The sequence below is a fragment of the Dipodomys merriami genome, unplaced genomic scaffold (genome assembly GCF_024711535.1).
Source record: "Dipodomys merriami isolate MVZ:Mamm:240054 unplaced genomic scaffold, mDipMer1.0.p SCAF_85, whole genome shotgun sequence".
NCBI classification, from domain to species: domain Eukaryota; kingdom Metazoa; phylum Chordata; class Mammalia; order Rodentia; family Heteromyidae; genus Dipodomys; species Dipodomys merriami.
The window spans coordinates 4,069,716-4,092,781 of record NW_027206457.1 but is presented as its reverse complement, the minus strand read 5'-3'; the positions used below and the strand labels follow the sequence as shown (position 1 = coordinate 4,092,781).

At 39.1% G+C, this 23,066-nt stretch overlaps 1 protein-coding gene and 1 pseudogene across 2 annotated transcripts in view; both read left to right on the top strand.

The window, feature by feature from the left end:
• The first annotated feature begins 637 nt into the window (after nt 1-637).
• Lonp2 (lon peptidase 2, peroxisomal) overlaps nt 638-23,066 on the top strand; it is a 100,062-nt gene continuing 77,633 nt past the window's right edge. The window contains exons 1-5 of one of the 2 annotated variants that reach the window (XM_070011919.1): nt 638-971; nt 9,139-9,373; nt 13,144-13,275; nt 15,454-15,576; nt 16,050-16,103. In XM_070011919.1, coding sequence (XP_069868020.1) covers nt 739-971; nt 9,139-9,373; nt 13,144-13,275; nt 15,454-15,576; nt 16,050-16,103 — 777 coding nt within the window. In that variant the 5' untranslated portion in view covers nt 638-738. The remainder of the gene's footprint in view (nt 972-9,138; nt 9,374-13,143; nt 13,276-15,453; nt 15,577-16,049; nt 16,104-23,066) is intronic. The other variant, XM_070011920.1, reaches the window with a different exon arrangement.
• LOC138820225 (homeobox protein TGIF1 pseudogene) lies at nt 17,816-18,629 on the top strand (annotated as a pseudogene).

Genomic DNA, 23,066 nt, shown 5'->3' with positions numbered 1-23,066 from the left:
AATCTTCAGATCTCAGTCTCCTGAGTACAGCAGACTACAGGTGGGATATCTGTGATTAGCAGTATGGTGGTTTAAAAAGACAAAATAAAATAAGATAAACTAAAGTAATAGAGATGACCTAGGAGAGATGATGAAGGTAGGGGGTTCCTGATGGATTCTGGGCCAAAGCTACTAAGGAAGAGAATGAGAAACCCAGCAAAGTTTGGGTAATGCCTATGGATTAGATAACAGTGAAGCCAATTTCCTGGTTTTGACATTGAACCCTGGTTATGTAAGGTGGTAACTGGCGGGGGCTGGGTGGACCTTACATGGAAATCTTTTGCCATAGTTTTGCAATCGTTTTGTAAATCTAAAAAAACCCAACCAGGCTAAAAATTGACAAACATTATTATGCTTCCCAATACTGTGTGTGTGCTAAACAGTGAAGTTCTCAGAAGGATTCCTGTGTACCAAGACAAATATGTTAACCAGCGGCCGCAAGAGGAAGCAGCACGAAGCAGCGGCATTTGAGCCTGGGGGCGGGCCGTAGCGCGGAGCCGGAAGCCGTGGCGTTTGGACCTAGGGGCGGGCCGTAGTGCGGAGCCGGAAGCGGCGGCGTTTGGGCCTGGGGGCGGGCCCTAGCTGGGGGGCGGAAAGGGGCGGTGTGGCGGCGGCTGCGAGGCGCTCGGATTCTGCTCGTCCCGTCGCGGCTGTCTGATCCGCTCCTCCTGACGATTCTGAGCGCTGACTACCGTCGCCATGTCGTCCGTGAGCCCTATTCAGATTCCCAGCCGCCTCCCGCTGCTGCTGACCCACGAGGGCGTGCTGCTGCCGGGCTCCACCATGCGCACCAGCGTGGACACGGCCCGCAACCTGCAGCTGGTGCGGGGCCGCTTGCTGAAGGGCACGTCCCTGCAGAGCACCATCCTGGGCGTCATCCCCAACACGCCCGACCCGGCCAGCGACGCGCAGGACCTGCCGCCCCTGCACAGGTGGGCCGCGGCCTCTCCCGGCCGGCCTGTCCCGGGGACCCCGGGCCTCCTCTCCCAGCCTCCGACGCCGAGGCTGGTTCCGCCCCGTCAGCCCCAGCCTCAAAAATGGGGGTGATAGGTACTTGCCCAGTGACGTCAGTGAGATAATTCATGAAGTAGGGCCTAGCGAAAGTCCTCTGTCATTGGTGGTAGTTTCGAGCCCTCATCTCCTCCGGGCCACCTCCCCTACTGCAGTCTTCTTATCCGTGCCCTCAACTTTGTAGGCCTTTCCATTCTCCTTGGGAATGCTCCCTAGTCTTACATTGCCCATAGTCCGTTTTTCCTAATTCTATCCTGTCTCGACCTCCACCTGACACACTGCTTTCCTCGTTTTCTTGCCCCATTGCCCACGGCACTACACTGTTAACTTTTGAGTGCCTTATTTCTACACTCCATCTACCTTTGCTCTGCTCCCCAGGACTTTTTTTCTTTTCCTTCTTAAAGGTTATTTCCTGTTCCCATTTTCCTCTGTGTCCTTTTCTGGGAACTTCCTAGCCTCTCACCTTTGCTACTTTTCTCATGTCTCAATAATCGCCCATCTTTCTCATGACTTTTTTCTTCAACTCTAGGTTTGCCACTTGATTGTCCTGCATCAGTTATATAACTTAAAACCTATGACTATTTATCTGCAATTTAGAAACTAACAGCATTCATTTTTTAAAGTATGTTAGAAAGTTAAGTATGTGTAGACTATTTGCACTTTGCTTAACATATGGCTGCTCTGTGTGTATTGCCCTGCCCAGGACTGTACAGTTGATGAGGCTTTAGAACACTTGACATATAGCTAGTCCAAATTGAGCTGACTCGTTGTCATAGTTTGCCTGGCTTGAGTTTTAGCATTGAAAGGCCTATGTCCCAGGAGATTGCTTAGTCCCAGGCAACACCCCAAATATGCTGTGACAGTGTAATGCATACCAGATTTCAAAAATCTTAGTATGAAAAATTTTCTGTTAGGCAGGCACTGAGGGCTATGCCTATAATCCTAGGTACTCAGGAAGCTGAAATCTGAGGATCATGTTTTTGAACATTCCAGCCCCGAGACTCTTATCTCCAGTTAACCACCAAAACGCCAGAAATGGAGCTGTGGTTCAAGTGGTAGTGGGCTGGCCTTGAGTGAAAAAGCTAATGGACAGTGCCCAGACCCTGAGTTCAATCCTCCTCAGTTTTCTCTCTCTGTCTCTCTGTCTCTCTCTCTCTCTCTCTCACACACACACACACACACACACAAAGTGTTCTGTCCATTAATAAATATTGCATATATGAGATATTGGAATGGTAACATTTTGAAGATTTAGGATTAAACAAAATGTTAGCATTTCACCTGTTTTAACTTTATATAATGTGACTATTAAAATCATATGTGGCTTACTATTTCTGCAATACTGGAATTTGACCTCAGGGCCTTGTGCTTGCTTGGCTGGCTTGCTCAGCTGGTGCTCCATTGTTTAAACCACGCCTCCAGCCAGGCCCTTTGCCAAATACTTTAGAGATAAAGCCTCAAGATTTTTCTGCCCAGGCTGGCTTCAAACCACAATCCTTCATATCTCAGCCTCCTGAGAAGCTAGGATTATAGGCATGAGCCACTGTACTTGTTAGTGTTTTCTTTTCTTTCTTTCTTTTTTTTTTTTTTGAAGGGGGGTCTGGTCATGGGGCCTGAACTCTGGGCCTGGGCGCTGTCCCTCAGCTCTTCAGTTCAGGCTAGCACTCTACCACTTGAGCCACAGCACCACTTCTGGCTTTTTTCTTTTTGTTTATGTGGTGCTGAGGAATCGAACCCAGGGCCTCAGGCATGCAAGGCAAGTGCTCTACCACTGAGCCACCTTCCTAGCCCCAGTGTTTTCATTTTTATTGGACACTATTATCTATATATGCTCTCAACCAACAAGTATTATCTTTAAACTCACCTTCCACCTTTTTCCAGTCTGCACCTGAGATCTTTTGCCAGCCTGGAGATCATTCCTCTGCCTTTAGCCGTCATTTTCAAATGAAGAGTTGTTAACTAAGTGGATTTCAAGAGAGTTGAAATATGCGTTGTTTTTACTCCACTGAAACTGCACATTACGTTGAGGAAAGTCTGTAGCTTCTCCTCAGGTTCACTAGGGAGATTGATATCCCCTTTAAAACAAAACAAATCACAGTAGTAGTTCACATTGTAAAATCCTTGCCTTTGTCAATCATGAAAAATATTTTTTCTTCCATTTTATTTACTTCGGTTTTGAATGACTAAAAGTGGACATTTTTCAAGTTTCACTGTTTGACAAATTATTTTGGACTTTGGTTTTCTAACATTTCGTCTAATTTCTTAAACCTTATTTTGCCCAGTTTTTTGCCTTCTGTGCCTAACTACTTGGCAGAGGCAAATGAGTTCATGATTAGATTTTTTTTGTTTTATTTATACTGAAGTAATATTGATTACCCAATACACTGAATTCTAAAAGTAGAGTTAGCCATATTTTAGATTTGAATGAGTATTTGTTGGTACTATTCTGGCAAGGTTTTAGAGGATTTTTTTCCTTTCATGTAAATGTTTCCAAAATAACAAATAACTAAATTCTCATGCTGGACATAATCACTGATATTCAGATATTGTGTTATCTGATCCTGAATATGCTGCCTTTGTTTTATATTACTAGAAACGTTAGATAAATCATTTAACTAGTAAACATTATGAAAAGTCTTCATATAATTTCAGCATTGTAAATCATTTTGTTCTTATTTGACCAGAAAATTGTTCACTACTTGAAAAGTACATGTAGAAAAGTTGTACCATATTCCTTAGCAATATTTTCCAAAGTCTTGAAACATCAAGGCTTTCAAAGTACTCTTAAAAAAAAAGATTTAAATATAAATATTGAGCTATCTGTAGCTTTAGTCTGTTTCTTTACAGACAGATCTGTCCTCTTGCAGTTTTTCTTGCCAGTTACTGTTGCAAATGATTATAGTGCCCAGTGGGAGAGGTAGACTGCTCTGCTTCCACCTCCCATTTCCTTTACACTATCCATGTCCTCTAGGAGCAGCAGAAGGAATTTACTCCTTCATGTTCTTGCCATACAGTAATGAATTCCTTATAACACTGCCTTTGGCTTTTGAGCAGCACAGTTGCTTCTGCATGCTACTGTGCAGGTATAGTGCCTAACAAGATCCTTTTTGAAACAGCGTGGAACTTATCTCTCATGCCACTTCAGGATACCTTGCATTTCTTTGCCTAACTGAAATGCATTTTTAGTGGATCCTAAATGACCAATTGTTTCCTTGATAAAAATAGGCAATAATTTATCACTTTGAAATCCTAGCTGTGAGTGAGGCAGAAATAGGCCAAGGCCATCTAGGTAAAAGTACAAGACCTTACCTGAAAAACTAAGAAGTGGAAGAGTTGAGGGGCATGCCTTTAGTGGTAGAATATTTACCTATCAAGTGAGAAGCCCATCCTTCAATAGATGGGCAGATGGATGGGGATAGACAAACTAGATAAGCACTATTTATGCTGTATGTCTTTTATCATTGTGCTGATCTCTCATTCTTTGCTGGCTTTCTTATGTATCCATAAGAGATAAGTTTCTCTTGTCATTTATCTAACAAAATAGAAGTACTTTTTATACGTAGATTCACACCTCCCTAGTCTTAATCAGTCCTCTTCTACCATTAGACATTTAAGAAATGGCTTTATAAAGTTCCAAGCTATTTTAATAAACTGCTTTGTTTCTAAATCATTATTACTAATGATGACCAATTCTTTCAAAAAATCACCAACTGTTTAAGAACTAAGAAGCTGTTTCTGTGTCTCTTTCTCAGAAATTAACTTTTCAGTGTTTGCAGAGCTTTGGCAGAAGTGCTTCTTTTCACTGTCATTAAGATGTAAGCATTATGTTAATAGCTGTGCTTCTACTGCCTCAGCTTTTAGAAGTTATAGTAATATGTATTTCTTTCTATACTTTTAATACAAATTCATATTGCTCAGTGCTGCAAATAATAAAAATCTTCATAAAACCCAATTCAACTGAGCACCCATGACTCAAACCTATAAATCTAGTTACTCAGGAGACTGAGATCTGAGGGTCACATTTCAGAGCCACCAGGGCAGAAAAAGTCCCTGAGACTTATCTCTAGTTAACTGCCAAAAAGCCAGAAGTGAAGCTGCGACTCAAGTGGTAGAGCACTAGCCTTGAGCAAAAATGCCCAGGGACAATGCCCAAGCCCTCAGTTTGAGTCCCAGGACTAGCACTAAATAAATAAATAAATAAATAAAATGAATAACCCTGTTGCTGTTAAATATACTTACAATGGTGGATAACTTAATGTTTGTCCAATTTCAGTCTCAGTTATTTATTTGTAGTATTATAATGCTTTCTTCCTCATAGAAACAAAAAATGTATAATGAAATAATGCTTACGAAGTTTTTTGTAGCTTCAGATAATTCTGAAGCTTCATTTATGTGCTATTGTTCCCTAACTGAATAGTTCTAAATGTGGGTTTCTCACAAGAGGTTTGAGGAGAAAGGGGAGCCTTACATTTTCCTAATATGGGCACCCTAAACTTTCATTTCAGAAAGGACTTGGACAATTGAGGAGTCCAATAAAAATGGAAGGCTTTAAAGTAAAAGAAAAAAAGCAAAATCACATGTTTGGTATATAGATCAGAGTTTAAATTTTACATTCCATCCTTATCTTGGAAAGCTGCTTTTTTTTTTTTGTATTAGCTTTTAGATATTCCTACCACTACATTTGATAGATTTCAAATACTTTTTGAACTCCTTCATTATGTAAACCCATTTCCAAATTACACAAACTATATCCCTGTATGGATTAAAATACTGTAATATTGTAAACTCTGAAGGTAATACATATCAATTAGGAGTTTTGAGATTTCTTTGAACTGTGATAATATCAGAGTTCTTAGAGTATAGATTTATTACTGAGCTACCATGTAAAGCAAAAGATGTTAGTATGGATATATGAATTTGAATCTATTGGAGATTCAGAGTTTTGCTTTTGTGATATCTAGTTTGAATTGGAAAACAGGAATATTTAGAAGGATGATTAACAGTATAAAGACTTGGGTATCGTACAAGGAAATTAGATTAATTGAATTATTTGGACCAAATAGACAATATAAGTTGTCTAAAATAACATTAAACATCGTTCTTTTACCAGGTATTATATTTGTTTTTTTCTTTTCTTTTCTTTTCTTTTTTTGTCGGTCATGGAGCTTTAACTCTGGGCCTGAACGCTGTCCCTCATCTCTTCAGCTCAAGGCTAGCGCTGTACCACTTGAGCCACTGTGCCATTTCTGGTTTTCTTAGTGGTTTATTGGAGATAAGAGTCTCATGGACTTTCCTATCCTTGCTGGCTTTGAACCATGATCCTCAGATCTCAGCCTCCTGAGTAGCTAGGATTAAAGGTATGAGCCACCAGCGCCCCGGCTTGAGACTCTTATCTCCAATAAACCAGCAGAAAACCAGAAGTGGTGCTGTGGCTCAAGTGGTAGAGCACTAGCCTTGAGCTGAAGAGCTGAGGAGTGAGCCACCGGTGCCTGGCTCCAGCTGTTCTATTTATAACGGTCTATAATTTTGCAGGTCAAGTTTTACTTTGAAAAGCTTGTATTTTAGCCAACCTTATGTGTGATCACAACAACCAATTAATACATTCAAGACCTTTGTCTCATTAGAAACCTTAGTAGAGGCATAGTGGAATATCATCTTTTCTTTTTTTGGTCTGCTATGGGGCTTGAACTCAGGGCCTGGGTGCTGTCCCTGAGCTCTTTTGCTCAAAGCTAGCATTCTCAACTTTGAGCCACAGTTCCATTTCCCATTTTCTGGTGGTTAATTGGACTGGCTTTGAACTGTGATCCTCAGATCTCAGTCTCCTGAGTAGCTAGGATTACAGGTATGAGCATTAGCATGCAGCATCATCCTTTCATTATTAGCAAATTACTATGTTAGTTTTATAAGAAAATTCATTTTAAGTACTACCTTTTATCAATCACGTAGGTCAGAAATTTGGCTTCTAATCTGGAGGTTTGGATTTAGCTGATCTGGTGTCTGTCTCTCTGGTTTCTTCTCAAGTTCTGTTTTGTAGCTCTCTTTAGCCAAGGATTCATGTCTATGGATGTTTCTGTATACAAGCAAAACTAAACTCTTTTAGGATTACTAAATTGGTAATCTAACTTGATCTCCAATCAGTTTACATATTGCTAACTTTTGCAAACAGTGGAGATGGTTTTCAGGAAATAGAAAATACAGCCTGTAGATTACTGACTTGAGAAAAGTGGCCATAACAAAAATCATTTTAAGGTTTTAAAGTATTTAATTATTTTTTCACATTCAAATCTCCCAACTTATTTGGCTTGTTACTGTTTAAATTGATTTTTATTCCTATTATATATAATGACTGAGTAAGGGCATGGAAGGTTAGGCATAGCTCAAAATGAGCTTAATGGTATAAGGAAACCAAAGGTTACCCATACTGCACAGGAAGTAAAACTGATGCAGAAGGAATCTGGGTTTTCTGTAATCCACCAAGCTTCTCTAGTACAGTATTTCTATGAAGTTTAACACATTCACTGAGCTACTCCTATACAGTACTCTTATGAGGTTTGGCCCATTTGCTGAGCTACTCCTATACACTGAGCTATTTCTCTACAGTACTCCTATGAGGAAGTGGCGCTGTGGCTCAAGTGGTAGAGAGCTCACCTTGAGCTGAAGAGCGCAGGGACAGCGCCCAGGCCCAGAGTTCAAGCCTCACGACAGACAAAAAAAAAAAAAAGGCTTAGCTATAGTACTCCTATGAAATTCAGCCCATTCATTGAGCTACTGCTTATATGTTACTACTCCCATGAATTTGAACACATTCATGAACTATGATTATACAGTACTCCTTTAAAATTCAGCACATCTGAAGTGAGCAGGAGCATTATTCCAGTGTTACTATTACCCCAGAGTGCTAGTCACTTTAAACTTTTCTGAAATTATTGCCTTCTGTCTGTCTGTAGAAAGAAAATATTTCAGTTTGGGACCTGGAAGCATCTCCTCATTTTATGTAATTTTGGCTTAGTTTTAGTAATTCTTTCTTATGAGTTAAGTTTACATGTTGAATTTCCTGATAAGAGCTAAGACTTAAAACTTTTTCACCAGTTATTAGTAAAGTGATAGCCACTTACAAGTAGGTTTATATCTTCTTGAGTGTAGACTCATTCATGATAATGTGTAGTTTATATTAGTTCCCATCTTTAGAAATTTGGGATTAGGGGCATGTAATAATGTGGATGTATAGAAGTTGTATAGATTGATTATATAAGATAATTGATTTGATGTTAGTAATAAAATTGGCATTGGAACATTTCTTTCTTCTTCTTTTTTTTTTTTTTTTTGCCAGTCATGGTGCCTGAACTCTGGGCCTGGGCACTGTCCCTCAGCTCTTCAGCTCAAAGCTAGTGCTCTACCACTTGAGCCACAGCACCACTTCCAGCTTTTTCTGCTTATGTGGTGCTGAGGAATCGAACCCAGGGCCCCATGCATGCAAGGCAAGCACTCTACCATTGAGCCACCTTCCCAGCCCCGCATTGGAACATTTCTTAGATTAGTTTATGATGTTTATGCTTGTCTGTTTGAAAGTATTAATATTCTGGAATTGAGCTATAAAATTGTCACTTAACTTTACTCATACAGTTTTTGGCTTAAATAATACATATGTGGGAATTTATACCTAATTTTTATTTGTTTTTTCTGCTGGTACTGGGTCTTGAACTCAGGACCTCTTACTATGGCGTGGCTTTTTTGCTCATAGCTGCCACTCCATCACTTGAGCCTTGCCTTCAAGTTACACCTTTTTATTGGTTAAATGGAAATGAGAGACTTGAGGTTTTTATCTGCTAGGATTGGTTCTAAACTTTGATTCTCAGAGCTCAGCCTCTTGAGAAGCTAGCCTTATACATGTGAGTCACTAGCACCTGGCTATACCTGTTTTTAACAGAAGCACCATTTATAGTAAGATTGCATGCTGATGGTAATGACCTAACATACCATACATGAAATGCTAAATTAAGAAAGGGATTCATTTACAATTTAGATATTCTTCACTTTTTAATGAATTTATGTTAAATATGTGTAATTCCATCATTTCCTGTTTTTCAGGATTGGGACAGCTGCCCTGGCAGTTCAAGTTGTGGGCAGTAACTGGCCCAAGCCACATTATACTTTGCTGATTACAGGCCTATGCCGATTCCAGATTGTCCAGGTCTTAAAGGAGAAGCCCTATCCTGTTGCTGAAGTGGAACAGTTAGACCGGCTTGAAGAATTTCCCAACACTTGCAAAACTAGGGAGGAACTAGGAGAGCTGTCAGAACAATTTTACAAATATGCAGTACAGGTGAGTGAGTAGCTTTTACTTTTTACTTAAAACTCTTTTGTCTTTGGTTTCTTTTTGTTAAGAAAATATTGAACCTATTAGGTAGTGATGTTTTTGAGCAGCATACATAAAAATAGTTTAATAATACTTGATTTAATTTGGTTTTGTCTATAACTATACCTAAACTATCCAAATATATTAGCCAGTCCTGTCTCAAATCTTTCCAAATGATATTAATAAAGTATTCTTTATTACTTTGAGTGTTACCAAACCAGATAATTATTAAACCTAATTATTTAAAATACTACATACATTATTTGTTATTAAAATATCCAGGCTCCAAGTTATAGAAGTTATATTGCTTTAGAGATCTAGGTGACACTATGCCTGTCATTAACTGTGAAGATTAAGCCTCTGGTGGGCTGACTTCAGATCTGGCTAAGACTTAGACTAATCAGAAGATAGAAGAGTGAGGGAATGGGTGACATTGTTCAAAAGGAAATGTACTCATTACCTGACTCATGAAACTGTAACCCCTCTACATTATGTTTATAATAAAAAAAATTTAATTAAAAAAGAAGAAACACTAAGTACTAGACTTCTTAATTCTAGAATTCGTTTTTGGTTAAATCTAGATAAAGCCTCTTCCCATCTCATGTATCAAACCTTAAGACTATATTATGAAATATAGTCTTCTGCTTTTGTATTGATAGATCCAGTAGATCTGTGAGGAATCAGTGGAGAGTTGTTTACAGCCTGTGGTGTTTGTATCTTGTGTATCTTTTGTAGTAGCATACTCCTAGCATGGTGAACATTAACAGGAAAGATAGAAGTTGAGAGGTGTACTTCCTATGGGGGCTGAAACAATTTACTCTGAAGAAGACATCTTGCAATTGAGAAGTAGATAGGTACATGATCTGTTAAGGAAAGGCAGAGACTGGGGGTAGAGTTCCTTTCCTAGGTGAGGCTCCTTGGCTTTCACACTTGTGTTGGAGATAGCTTTGTGCCTTTTTTTTCTGCTTTGCCTTTACTTTTCTCCAATCTGAATCTGTAGAAAGCTTGTTAAAGAAGTAAAGATTTTGCAGCGACATAAGTGAAGTGATGTTTAGAGAGAAGCCACAGTTAAATTTTATCACCATTTTCTGGCTTTTGTTTTTGTGTGCCACTCCTGGAACTTGAACTCAGACCTGGGTGTTGTCTTTGAGTTCTTTTTGTTCAAGGCTAGTAGTCTACTTGAGCCACTTCTAGTTTTTTGGTGGTTAATTGGAGATAAGAATCTTGCAGGGCTGGCAAAGTGGCTCAGTGGCATAGTGCTTCCCTTGCATGCCTGAGGTTCGATTCCTCAGCACCACATAAGCAAAAAGAAAAAAGCCAGAAGTGGCACTGTGGCTCAAGTGGTAGAGTGCTAGCCTTGAGCTGAAGAGCTGAGGGACAGTGCCCAGGCCCAGAGTTCAGGCCCCACGACTGGACCCCCCCCCCAAAAAAAAAAAAAAAAATCTTGCAGACTTTCTTGCCCAGGCTGGGTTCAAGCCATGAACTTCAGGTCTCAGCTTCTTGAGTAGCTAGGATTACGGGCAGAGCCATCAGCATCTGGCTTTTTTCTGGTTTTGATTCATACTCAGTTTTTTGGGTTTGTTTGTTTGGTCATAGGGCTTAAATTTAGGGACTTGGATACTGTCTCTGAGCTTTTTCACTCAAGGCTAGTGCTCTACCACTTTGAGCCACAGCTCTACTTCAGTTTTCCTGTGGTTAATTGAAGATAAGAATCTCTTGGAATTTTTCCTGCCTTGGCTGTCTTCAGACTGCAATCATAAGAGCTCAGCCTCCTCTGTAGCTAGGATTACAGATATAAGCCACTGGTGCTCAGCTTTGTTTTTGTTTTTATGTTAAATACTTGCATAAATTTCATTGGCTTTAGGTATCATAATTTTATTATTCCTCTTATAAATAGTAAGAAATTTAATTGCTTTCATCCCTTTGATAGCTCCTTCTACAGCCTCATTGATAGGAATTTCCTAACCAAAATTAGGAAAAATTTTCTCTTCATGAATCACCAAACTTTCTTTAAATTCAACAGTAGGTCCAACACCTAAAAAGAAAAACAACAACTGAAAATACAAGGAAGTTTGGAGTATCCTTTTCCTTTGAGGAAAAGGTTTTAATTGGCCACAGGAATTAGGTTAGATTTCTTACTGTAGTACAAGAGCCCCTTGCAGTTTGTCTGAGGTCTATATACCTTACTTCATTGCTAATTACTTGTTGAGACCATAGTTCTAGCCACATTGAATAACAAAGAGTTTCACATCTTGTTTTTATATTTCTGAGACTGCCTTCTCTGCTGGAGTTCTCTTCCTTTCTAAAATTTCATCTTAAATCTATACTTTTCTGATTCCTCTAAGGTTAGTGACCTTATAGGACTTCTCAGTTCTTTATTAGTGCTTGTCACATAGTGTAGAATGTCTTATAGATTGTATTGCCTTAGAAATCTAATATTCCTTCCAAACTGGACTTTATATGTTAGCTGTCTTGTACTGAACAGTATTTTGGTTCAAGAAGTAATTCCCACTCAGCAAAAGCTGGGAGAAATGGGTTTTCATTTATGTTCTTATGTTCTTAGTATGAATTCCTAAGAGCAAGGGTCTTCAAATTTTATTATCTGTTTATCACATGTGAACATCTTCATCATAACTATACTTTCAATTTCCTTGGTAATTATATTTCTTGGTAATGTATAAGTCTCTGAATTACAATGTTTTTAGAGGGCTTTGCTTATTATTTGCTACATCATTTGTGAAGTACTATAAGCTAAGTTTTGCTGTTAACTACAAAATTCAAACCACATAATAAAGATTTCATGCTTAAAACTGGTGAGTGTGATGGTATATCTTCCTTCTAGAGTTGTCTAGGTGGATTAGAGATTATTTCACGACATTCTTCCCTTGTTGCAAACTAAAGCAAAAGAAGGAAATGTGGCAAATCTTTCAGTGACTTGTAGTGGTTTTGCCCAAAAGAAACTTTCAACTACCCCCTTTAAGGACAAACTTAAGAGTCAGCCACATCTATATTCAGAAGAGATGAGCTGGTACTCTATGCCAGAAAAAAAGGAATTGGTTAGCAGTCTTATCACAAACACTATAAGCTTGTTGGCCTAATCTTTTTTAATTCAGGTTGTGCTCTGGAAGGTTCTTTGGTTTTTATTTTCCTTCTAAATATCAGTCAGTGTTCAGATTCAGGTTAGCCCAAATACTACACAAAAACTCAGTATTCCGTACCTCTGATTGACTGTCACAGTAGCATCAAAATGTTACCAATTTCTAGAAGATGGTAATTACATTGAGATTATGTGACTGTCCTTAAAAACAAGGGTAATGATATATACTTATTTGTAGATGTTCAGCAGTAATAGCTTGAGGGTAGTCAGAGAAAGAAAGCAAACAACATAAAGTTTAAAAATTGGTAAATCTAAGATATATGGGAGTTTCTTGTACTTTGTTCCTGCAACTTGTTATAAATTTGAATTTTTTCAAAATAAAGTTAAAATCATAGCACAAATTTTAAATAGCACAAAATTTAAATATTAAATATACTTAAGCTACTTTTGTTTTTCATTATAATATTTTGAAAGTGCTTCTCCTTTCCTCCGAAGGCCTGTTATCTGCCTGCACTGTAGTAATTAGTGGTCTTCAAAAACAAAGGTGGAGGCTCAAAACCTTAAACCTGTAGAAGGATCTGACTATTTTAATTCACAATGCCAGATTTCATTATAAAGATACCTTTTTTTTCCCTTCTAGTTGGTTGAAATGTTGGATATGTCTGTCCCTGCAGTGGCTAAATTAAGACGTCTTTTAGATAGTCTTCCAAGAGAAGCTTTGCCAGATATTCTGACTTCAATTATCCGAACAAGCAACAAAGAAAAACTCCAGGTACAGTGTTCTCTTCTTAAATGACAGGTTGCTCTGTCACTTTTTATTTATATCTTATAGTTAGATTTTGACCTTCAAGAAAGATAACACAGGGCTAGGAAGGTGGCTCAGTGGTAGAGCACTTGCCTTGCATGCCTGAGGCCCTGGGTTCGATTCCTCAGCACCACATAAGCAAAAAGAAAAAAGCCAGAAGTGGCGCTGTGGTAGAGTGCTAGCCTTGAGCTGAAGAGCTAAGGGACAGCGCCCAGGCCCAGAGTTCAGGCCCCATGACCAGACCCCACCCCCCCACCCCCAAAAAAAGAAAGATAATACATGAAACTTTCTAAGAAGTAGTTAAAATGCTTTATTTTTGGCATTGACTTTCAAAAGCAATCTTTTAGCAGGTCATGCCAGTTTATAATCCCATCACTTGAGGAAGCCAAAGCAGTTCAATGCCATCCTGAGCTAGATAGTGGGACTCTAGTCTCAAAAAGGGTGGGTGGGTAGGAGGATTAGATTGCTTTATATTTTTGTGTACATAAGCAGTCCTTTTATTTTCACAGTTGTGAGTATTTGGTCAACTTAAAGAAACAGTTAAAGCACAGAAACATAAAAAAATAAAATTTTAATGTAATTTTGTAAACACACTTTGTCACAGGGTTTTCTAAACTTGTGGAGCCATGTCCTTTGTTTCCCATATATTTACCTGCTTTAATAAAATTCTTCATGATGTTTTGTTTTGTTAAAGACAGGTTCTCACTGTTCAGAAACCATCCATCCATTTTGTTTCTGACTTCAGACTGCAGGGATTATAGGCGTGTATCACTACACTTGTCTCCCTTATATTTTTTATATTTCACTCTCAGGATGCATTATGTGACTTTTCATTTCTATTTCTTTCAAATGAAATGACTTATAAAGACCCTTGAAAAATAATTCAAAGGTAGAATTCTAGGTTTACAAGGCAAAAACAGTTTTTTTAATCCCTATTTTTATAGTATAATTTAATATTCATAGAGTAGTTTTACTAGAATTAATCTGTTTAATTGGATTTCTGCTTTCATTGAAACAACTCTATTTTACTAGCTCACTTGATACTTAAATACCACAATTTTAATAGGAAGAGTTACTTAAACAGACTGATTGAACCACAGACTGATAAGCAGTGAGTGGGAGCAGGAGAAGATAGGCCTGCTAAGAAGTCACTCTGTTTGGGCATTAGCTAGCCTATTGTCCTGAGGGAGTCAGGGATCATCAGCCTCAACACACCATCTTGGAGGCTGGTTAATTGTGTTTGGACAAATTTAATATTTGAATTTAGAATACGAAGAGACTCAAAATGTAGACACATTTTGGGCTTATTTTAATACAATAATTGCCAAAAAGAGTTGTTATCAATCTTATGATTGGTTCTTGATGGAACTTGGTTTTTTAATTTTCTTTTTTTCTTTTTGCCAGTTTGGGGCCTTGAATTCAGGGCCTTCCACCCTCACTGGTGCTTTACTACTTGGTCTACACTGTTACTTCCAGCTTTTTGCTGGTTAATTAGAGACAATAGTCTCATGAATTTGTCTGTCTATGCTGGCTCTTGAACCTTTATCCTCAGATGTCAACATTCTGAGTAGCTAGGATAGGTGTGTCATTAGCATTTCAGTTATGCCTTCAGTTTTGAAATGAAAAAATCAAGATTTTTGCTTTTTGTTAACCTCTTGTAGATTATCAAAATTGATTTGGTAACTAGCTATATTACAGTATAATGCCTATCATGATTTCTGACAGGAATTGATGAGTTTCTTTGGGTTTTGAGGGGTTAGGCATATATGCCAGAGGTGAACAGGATGTTGTATCCCACAGCCCTGTTAAAGCCTACATCAAAGAAGGTTACATCGAGGCTTCCATGTCCTAAAGTGTAGATATTCCCACCTGTCCACTGACGTAGATTATGTGTAGGCCACGAGCAGAATTGCAAGAGACAGCACAGCAAATGGTGGAGTTAACCCCAGATTGCTGCACCAGAGTTGCTTAGTGGTGCCTACTTAAGCTTCACAGCATCACCCTAATAGGACTGCAGCAGTGACAATGCCAAAATGATTCTGGTGTTTTTCTTTTGTTTTTTAACTCAACAATATAAGTCATATTTCTGTCAGTATGTGAGGCATGTGTTTGTGAAAGAGGTACTAATAGATTCACCTTTTTCAGATTTTAGATGCTGTGAGCCTGGAAGAGCGGTTCAAGATGACCATCCCACTACTTGTCAGACAAATCGAGGGCCTGAAATTGCTTCAGAAAACCAGAAAACCCAAGCAAGATGATGATAAGCGAGTAAATACTTCTTTTTTTTTTTCCTTTTTTTTGGTCGGTCGTGAGCCTTGAACTCTGGGCTTGGGCACTGTCCCTGTGCTCTTCAGCTCAAGGTGAGCCCTCTACTACTTGAGCCACAGTGCTGCTATCAGTTTTCTAGTGGTTTATTGATGATAAGTCTCACAGACTTTCCCCTGCCTGGGCTGGCTTTAAACCGTGATCCTCAGATCTCAGCCTCCTGAGTAGCTAGGATTACAGATGTAAGCCACCAGCACCTGGCGTAAATATTTCTTCCAGTTTTTTCCAAGTGTTGTCAGTGGAGACAAATGGCAAGCTCTTAGTCTTACCAAAGACAGAATTCAGGGTATGAATTGTTTTCAGAGCAAGAATTAAGTTAAAGTTAGAGGCAGATGCTAAGCAATAGTATATAGAATCTGAGGATGGGCAGTTTGAACAGGTAGTGAAATTCATTGATTTAGTTTTGTTTGAAACAGAACAAGTTGGAAGCCAGGTGTATTGCTGTAGAACCAGCCACTAAGGAAGCTGAGGTAAGTGGATACATTGAGACCAGGAATTTGGGCCCAGCCTAGAAAATAGAACAAAACACTGTCTCTAAGAGCAGAAACAGAACTTTGTCTCAAAATATAATTTAAAAAGGGCTGTGGGTTTAATTTAGTGGTAGAGTGCTTGCCTAGGATATACCAGACTCTGGGTTCAATCCCTAGTACTGCTCAAAAAAAAACCATCTGAATTGAGTCTGGCTCAGGTTAGATTACATCCATCAAGTCAGTGACTCAATTATTTATTTTGTGCAGAAGTAAACACTGTAGGCTTTATATTGAGAGTCATAAAAATCTGCAATTTATTGAGTTCCTATACTGTTTAAAAAGAAATTTGTTAGACAAGCATCAGAGTCTCACACCTGTAATCCTAGCTAGGCAGGAGGCTGAGAGCTAGAAGATTAAGGTTCAAAGCCAGCCTGGTCAAAAAGGTCAATGAGACTTTATCTCCAATTAACCAGCAAAATGCTGAACTGGAGGTGTGGCTCAAGTGATAGAGCTCCAGACAAACAAATGGAAAAAGTGTTACATCCCCATGTTCATGTCTTGATACTGGCACAAAAAAAAAGAAAAGAAAAGTAAGTGTAGGGGTCAGAGAATAATAGAATTTGCTGATAATGGTCTCCCTTTAATTGCATTCAAATGTTTTCTTTTTCTCAACAATAAAATCATTGATGTATATTTTTTTTGAGACAAATAGCTATGAAACTTAGGCTAGTCTTATTATTTTTTTTTATTGTAAAGATACTATACAGAGGGTTACAGTTACATGAGCAAGGTAATGAGTACACTTCCTATTGAGCATTGTTATTACCCCCTCCATTGTTTTCCCCCTACCATCCCTTCCCTCCCTACCTTCCCCGAAGTTTTTTTTTTTTAATTGTGATTACATAATTTCCCAAATTTCACAGTATTGTGGGATAGTGATGCTCATTTAAAGTCACAAACTCATTCTAACTTTCCTGGAGCAAATTGTCTATCACAGTCTATAACATATAACGGTGTACACATGTTATACACCATACATGTGATCAGCAGCATGGGGATATTTAGAAGTGGTTCGACCCGATGAGTGGGAGTTCTTTGTTTCTTAAGTCCTGTTAGTTTTGTAGTATCACCTAACATTTTGGATTTAGCATTCACTTATCAGGGAGACCATGTACCATTTGTCTCCTTGCTCTTGGCTTACCTCGCTCAGCATGATTCCTTCTAGCTCCATCCATTTCCCTGCAAATGTTAGGCTAGTCTTAAATGGATCCTTTTTTCTCACTTTACCAAGTACTAGGATTACTAGAATGTACTACCATTAATGTACTTTTGACGTTTATTGATGTACTTTTCAAACCTCACTTCAAATTTTTCATTTTTAGTTTTTTATGATTAAAAATGTTTTATTGGTGCACTGTTCAGGAGGAAGGAACAAACGAGGGGGGTGGGGAGGGGAGTGAGTTGGGCGTGGAGAGCCCCCAGCCCCCTGCCCAAAGATCCCAACTGGAGGAAGCCTAAGTGTCACTTGAATTCTGCCCCAGGAGCAGGAGCCTGGGATCTGAGCGCCTTGTTTAGCAATTACTGCTGCAGCACGTCCTGTAAGTTACAGGAAAGTTGTCAGTGAAGAAGGACGATCACTTGTCCTCCTCCTAGTCCCTCACTCCTAGTCCCTCAAGACCCCAGGATTGCCTCAGTCTGGGAGGGGAGTTTCAGAATGAAAAGCAAAAAAGGTGTTTATGCAGCACTTGGCAGTGAGACCGAGGATGAGGGCAGCATGGACATCCCTCTGGACCTCTCTTCTTCAACTGGCTCAGGCAAGAGGAGAAGGCGGGGCAACCTGCTCAGGGAGTCTATTAAGATTCTATGAGACTGGTTCTATGAGCACGGATATAATGCCTATCCTTCTGAGCAAGAAAAAGCACTACTGTCCCAACAGACACACCTGTCCACACCCTAGGTGTGTAACTGGTTCATCAATGCCCACCCCAGGCTTCTTCCAGACATTCTGAGGAAGGATGGCAAAGATCCTAATTAGTTCACAATCTCCCGCCATGGAGCCAAAATTTCTGGAACCAGCTCTGTGGAGATTGCCATGGCATCAAAAAGTTCATGCTAGCTCTAGAGGAAAGCCCATTTCATTCCTGCACAGCTGGACCTAACCTAACTCTGGTAGGGAAATCACTGTCTCTGAAACCCTCATCCCTGGGATCATTTTTGGCTTGTCCATCCATGATCTGCCATACCACTGTGACTGCATTGAAGGACAAGCCTCTTGCTCTCTGCCAGTCAGTTGGTGTAGGACATAGCACAGATATCCAGCAGATAGCAGCCAGAAGTTTCACAGACACCTCACTCATGTACCCAGAAGATGCTTGTAATAATACACACATACAGAGTGGTCTTTTCAATGCTCCATCCCCTACTCTGCCTGACCTGAACCAGGATTTTAGTGGATTTCAGCTTCTAGTTGATGTTGCACTCAAATGGGCTGCTGAGATGGAGCTTCAGGCCAAGCTTACAGCTTAACCCATTTTTGCAAGCAAAACACTTCTCCAAAATGTTGTCATGATTGCCGGGGTGGTGGCAAGAGTTGAATTGCATTATTTTATATATGTCTTATTAATATTTGCTCATGGGATTGCTCAAATGAAGCTTCCTATTACTGATGTTTTCAATGGAATAATGTCATTCCAAGAATATAAACTCAGAGCTTCTGTAGAAACAAAAGGGTTTTTTTCCTTTCTTTCCTTTTTTATGTTTCTTAGTATATTATTCATGACTAGTAATTTTTTTTTTTTGGTCAGTTGTGGGAATTGAACTCTGGGCCTGGGCGCTTTCCCTCAGCTCTTCAGCTCAAGGCTAGTGCTCTACCACTTGAGCCACAGTGCCACTTCGGCTTTTTTTCTTTTTTGCTTATGTGGTGCCACTTCCTCCTGGTAGAATATTCATAATGTGAGCTGTTTCCCAATATCATGTGATTTTTTTGGGGGGGTCCGGTCGTGGGGCCTAAACTCTGGGCCTGGGCGCTGTCCCTCAGCTCTTTAGCTCAAGGCTAGCACTCTACCACTTGAGCCACAGCGCCACTTCTGGCTTTTTTCTTTTTGCTTATGTGGTGCTGAGGAATCGAACCCAGGGCCTCTGGCATGCAAGGCAAGTGCTCTACCACTGAGCCACCTTCCCAGCCCCAATAAAGTATTTTCTTTAAAACATATTTTATTGCTAAAACATAATTATATTTGTTTTATCTGCTAATGACTTGCATAAGAACAAAAGTTTGTATTTGGTATTCCTGGTTTTATTCCTTCTATACCTGACATTATTTCTTTAGATTCATTTTTTTCTCTTCGGTAGTACAGAGATTTGAACTCAGGTTCTTGTTCTTGCTAGGCAGTCAGGTACTTTGCCACTTAAGTCAACCTATATATATATATATATATATATATATATATATATATATTTTTGTGTGTGTGTGTGAACATACTGTACAGAGGGGTTACAATTACATGGGCAAGATAATGAGTACATTTCTTATCAAGCATTGCAGCCTCCTCCTTGGTTTACCTTTCACATCCCTTCCCAGCCTCCCCCCGCCCCCCACCCAATCCTCCCCCCCACACCAAAGTTGTAAAGCTCGTTTTCTACATGACAACTTGTACTTCTCATTGTTGCAACAGGTCCACCTGTATCCTTAAACGACTTGTTTTTCCCCTTGTCCACACATTATACCGACATCAAATATAGTGAAAGCAGGGGTTATACTGTGGGGGAGGGACATACAAAGCAACAAAGAGATAATCTTATAAATGCGTTAGAAACAAATGCATGAAAGAAAAAAAAACATTTAAATACATATCTAAGGGTTCATTTTCCTAACATCACATTATCTGACCTTTTCTGCTTGACTCATACATATACTAGATATTGCAAATAAGGGAAGCCATGGGACCTATGTTTCTTTGGGCTTGGCTTACTTCACTTAATATAATTTTTTCCAAGCCTTTCCATTTCCTAACAAATGGGGCAATGTCATTCTTTCTGATGGAGGCATAGAATTCCATTGTGTATAGATACCACATTTTCTTGATCCATTCATCTACTGAGGGGCATCTGGGTTGGTTCCATATCTTAGCTAAAGTAAATAATGCTGCAATAAACATAGTTGTGCTGGTAGCTTTAGTGTGGTCTTGTTTGTAAACATTTGGGTAAATGCCCAAAAGTGGGATTGCTGGTCATAGGGGAGCTCTATGTGAAGTCTTTTGAGGAACCTCCATACTGCTTTCCAAAGTGGTTGAACAAGTTTACACTCCCACCAACAATGAAGTAAGGTTCCCTTCTGTCCACATCCCCTCCAGCATCTGTTGTTGTTAGAGTTCTTGATTTTTGCCATTCTAATTGGGGTGAGGTGGTATCTCAATGTTGTTTTGATTGGCGTTTCTTTTCTGGCTAGGGAGGTTGAGCATTTCTTCATGTGTCTATTGGCCATCCTTCTTTCTTCAGAGAAGTTTCTCTTTAAGTCTTTCGCCCACTTATTTATTGGGCAGTTGTTTCTTTGAGGATTTGTTGTTGGGGGATTTAATTTTTTGTGTTCCAAGTATATTTTAGATATGAGACCCTTGTCCATTGTATGGCTAGTGAAGATCTTCTCCCAATCCATGGGCTTTCTATTGATCTTGCTAGCTATGTCATTTGCCCTGCAGAAGCTCTGCAACTTCATGCAATCCCATTTGTCCAACCTTTCTTTGATTTGTTGTGTTTCTGGGTCTCTATTAAGAAAATTTCGGCCTGTGCCAAGGAGACCTAGGGTTTCTCCTATTCCATCCTGTAATGTTTTCAGAGTGTCTGCTTTGACTCCGAGGTCTTTGATCCATTTGGAGTTGATATATAAGGATCTAGCTTTAGTTTTCTACAAGTATTTAACCAGTTTTGGCAGCACCATTTACTGAAGAGTCTGTCTTTCTTCCATTCTATTTTTTTAGCTCCCTTATCGAAGATTAGATGGCTATAGGTCTGTAGGTTCATTTCTGGGTTTTCAATTCTATTCCATTGTCAACCTCTATTTTTATTGGCTACTGCTTATTTTACTTTTTATGTTTTATATATTAAACAGAAATTGTCAGAGGTTATAATACTTGTGAGGGCTTTAAATTCATTTTATTCTACCAGTAGTTGGAGTTATTTCATGAAGTTGAGTCAAGAATTCAAATGATACATAAAATACTTTTAGTGTTGGGAAAGATGATGATGTTCAACGTGATGAACAGAAGCCATGAACAGAAGCCAAAGTTTGCTGAAACTGAACCATTGTAACTGATAGGAAAGGAGAAGTAGTGGTTAGAGCTACTTGTTGGAGAATCAGAACATCATAGGGATAGTAAACAGTGTGGCAGTTAACTCTAGGGCCTATTGATGAGATAAAATATTTTCAAAGAAAGAAATCAATGTTAGTGGAGGCAGGTATGGAAAAGTTGAAGATGCGAGAGATTTTGTAATATAGCAGAAAAATTGGAATTTTTTTCAGTGACCAAATGATAAGTGACAATGAAAATGAAAATGATTAGTGACTGCAGTAGTAACTCAAAGAAAGAATTCTTGGGTGTATTGTTATTATTATTATTATTATTAGTAGTAGTAGTAGTAGTAGTAGTAGTAGTAGTAGTAGTAGTATTGTCAGCTCTGGTACTTGAACTCAGGACCTGGGCACTGTCCCTGAGCTGCTTTTGCTCAAGACTAGTGCTCTATCAGTTGAGCCACAGTGCCACTTCTGGCTTTTTTCTGTGTATGTGATACTTGGAATCAAACCCAGGGCTTCATGCATGCTAGGCAAGCACTTTACCACTAAGCCACATTCCATCCCCTTTAGTTATTTTATTTTATTTTATTTTTTTTGCTAAAATACTGTACAGAGTGGTTACAATTACATGGGCAAGATAATGAGTACATTTCTTATCAAGCATTGTAGCCTCCTCCTTTGTTTCCCCTTCCCATCCCATTCTCCCCCCGCCCTCCCCTTTTAGTTATTTTTAATAGGCATTTCTTTCATTTTTTCCCCTGTGTAAGTTTTTTTTTTAATTTTATTTTATTTTATTTGAGAACATACTGTACAGAGGGGCTACAATTACATGGGCAGGCTAATGCATACATTTCTTACCAAGCATTGCAGCCTCCCCCTGTGTAAGTTTTAATATAAGCATGTAACAAAAAAAATTTTGTCCATTCTTTAATAGTGCTTTTGAAGCTCTGCTGCCTACATATATACATCTGCCTTTTATTTTTTTGTTTCTTTTTATTATTTTTGTTTTGTTTTGCTTATTGTGGTTGTGATTACATAAACTTCACAGTATTGTCAGATAGTGATACTTAAAGTCACAAACACATTCTAACTTTCATGGGGCAAATTGTCATTATTGTGCTCTATACAGTTTGTGAATTCTATGAGCTTTGACAATACAGCTATTTCTTCCATATCTGATGGTATTTCTTTTCTTTTGCCTAGTGTTAGCTGTTCCCTCTTTCCCTCTCATTCCCTCCCTCCCATCACTGCCCTTGAATTGCTTAGTTTGTTTTCATCAATGTTCATTGCAGCTGATGGGCCCCTCTGTTGTGTATTTTCCTCTGATTCTGTATCCTCCTACTGGTTTCCCTCAGATGTGTGCATATGTACCATATATGTGGTCAACAGCATGGGGTCATTTAGTAATGATACAGCAAGATGAGTGGAGGTCCTTTGTTTCTCCAGTCCTGTTTGCTTTGTCTTATCTCCTTAAATTTGGTATTTAACATCCACATATCAGGGAGACCATGTGCCATTTGTCTCTTTGCTCTTGGCTTACCTCACTCAAAATGATTTTTTCTAGGAAGTGGTGCTGTGGCTCAAGCAATAGAGCGCTTACCTTGAGCTGAGGAGCGCAGGGACAGCCCAGAGTTCAAGCCCCATGACCAACCAAAAAAAAAAAAAAGATTTTT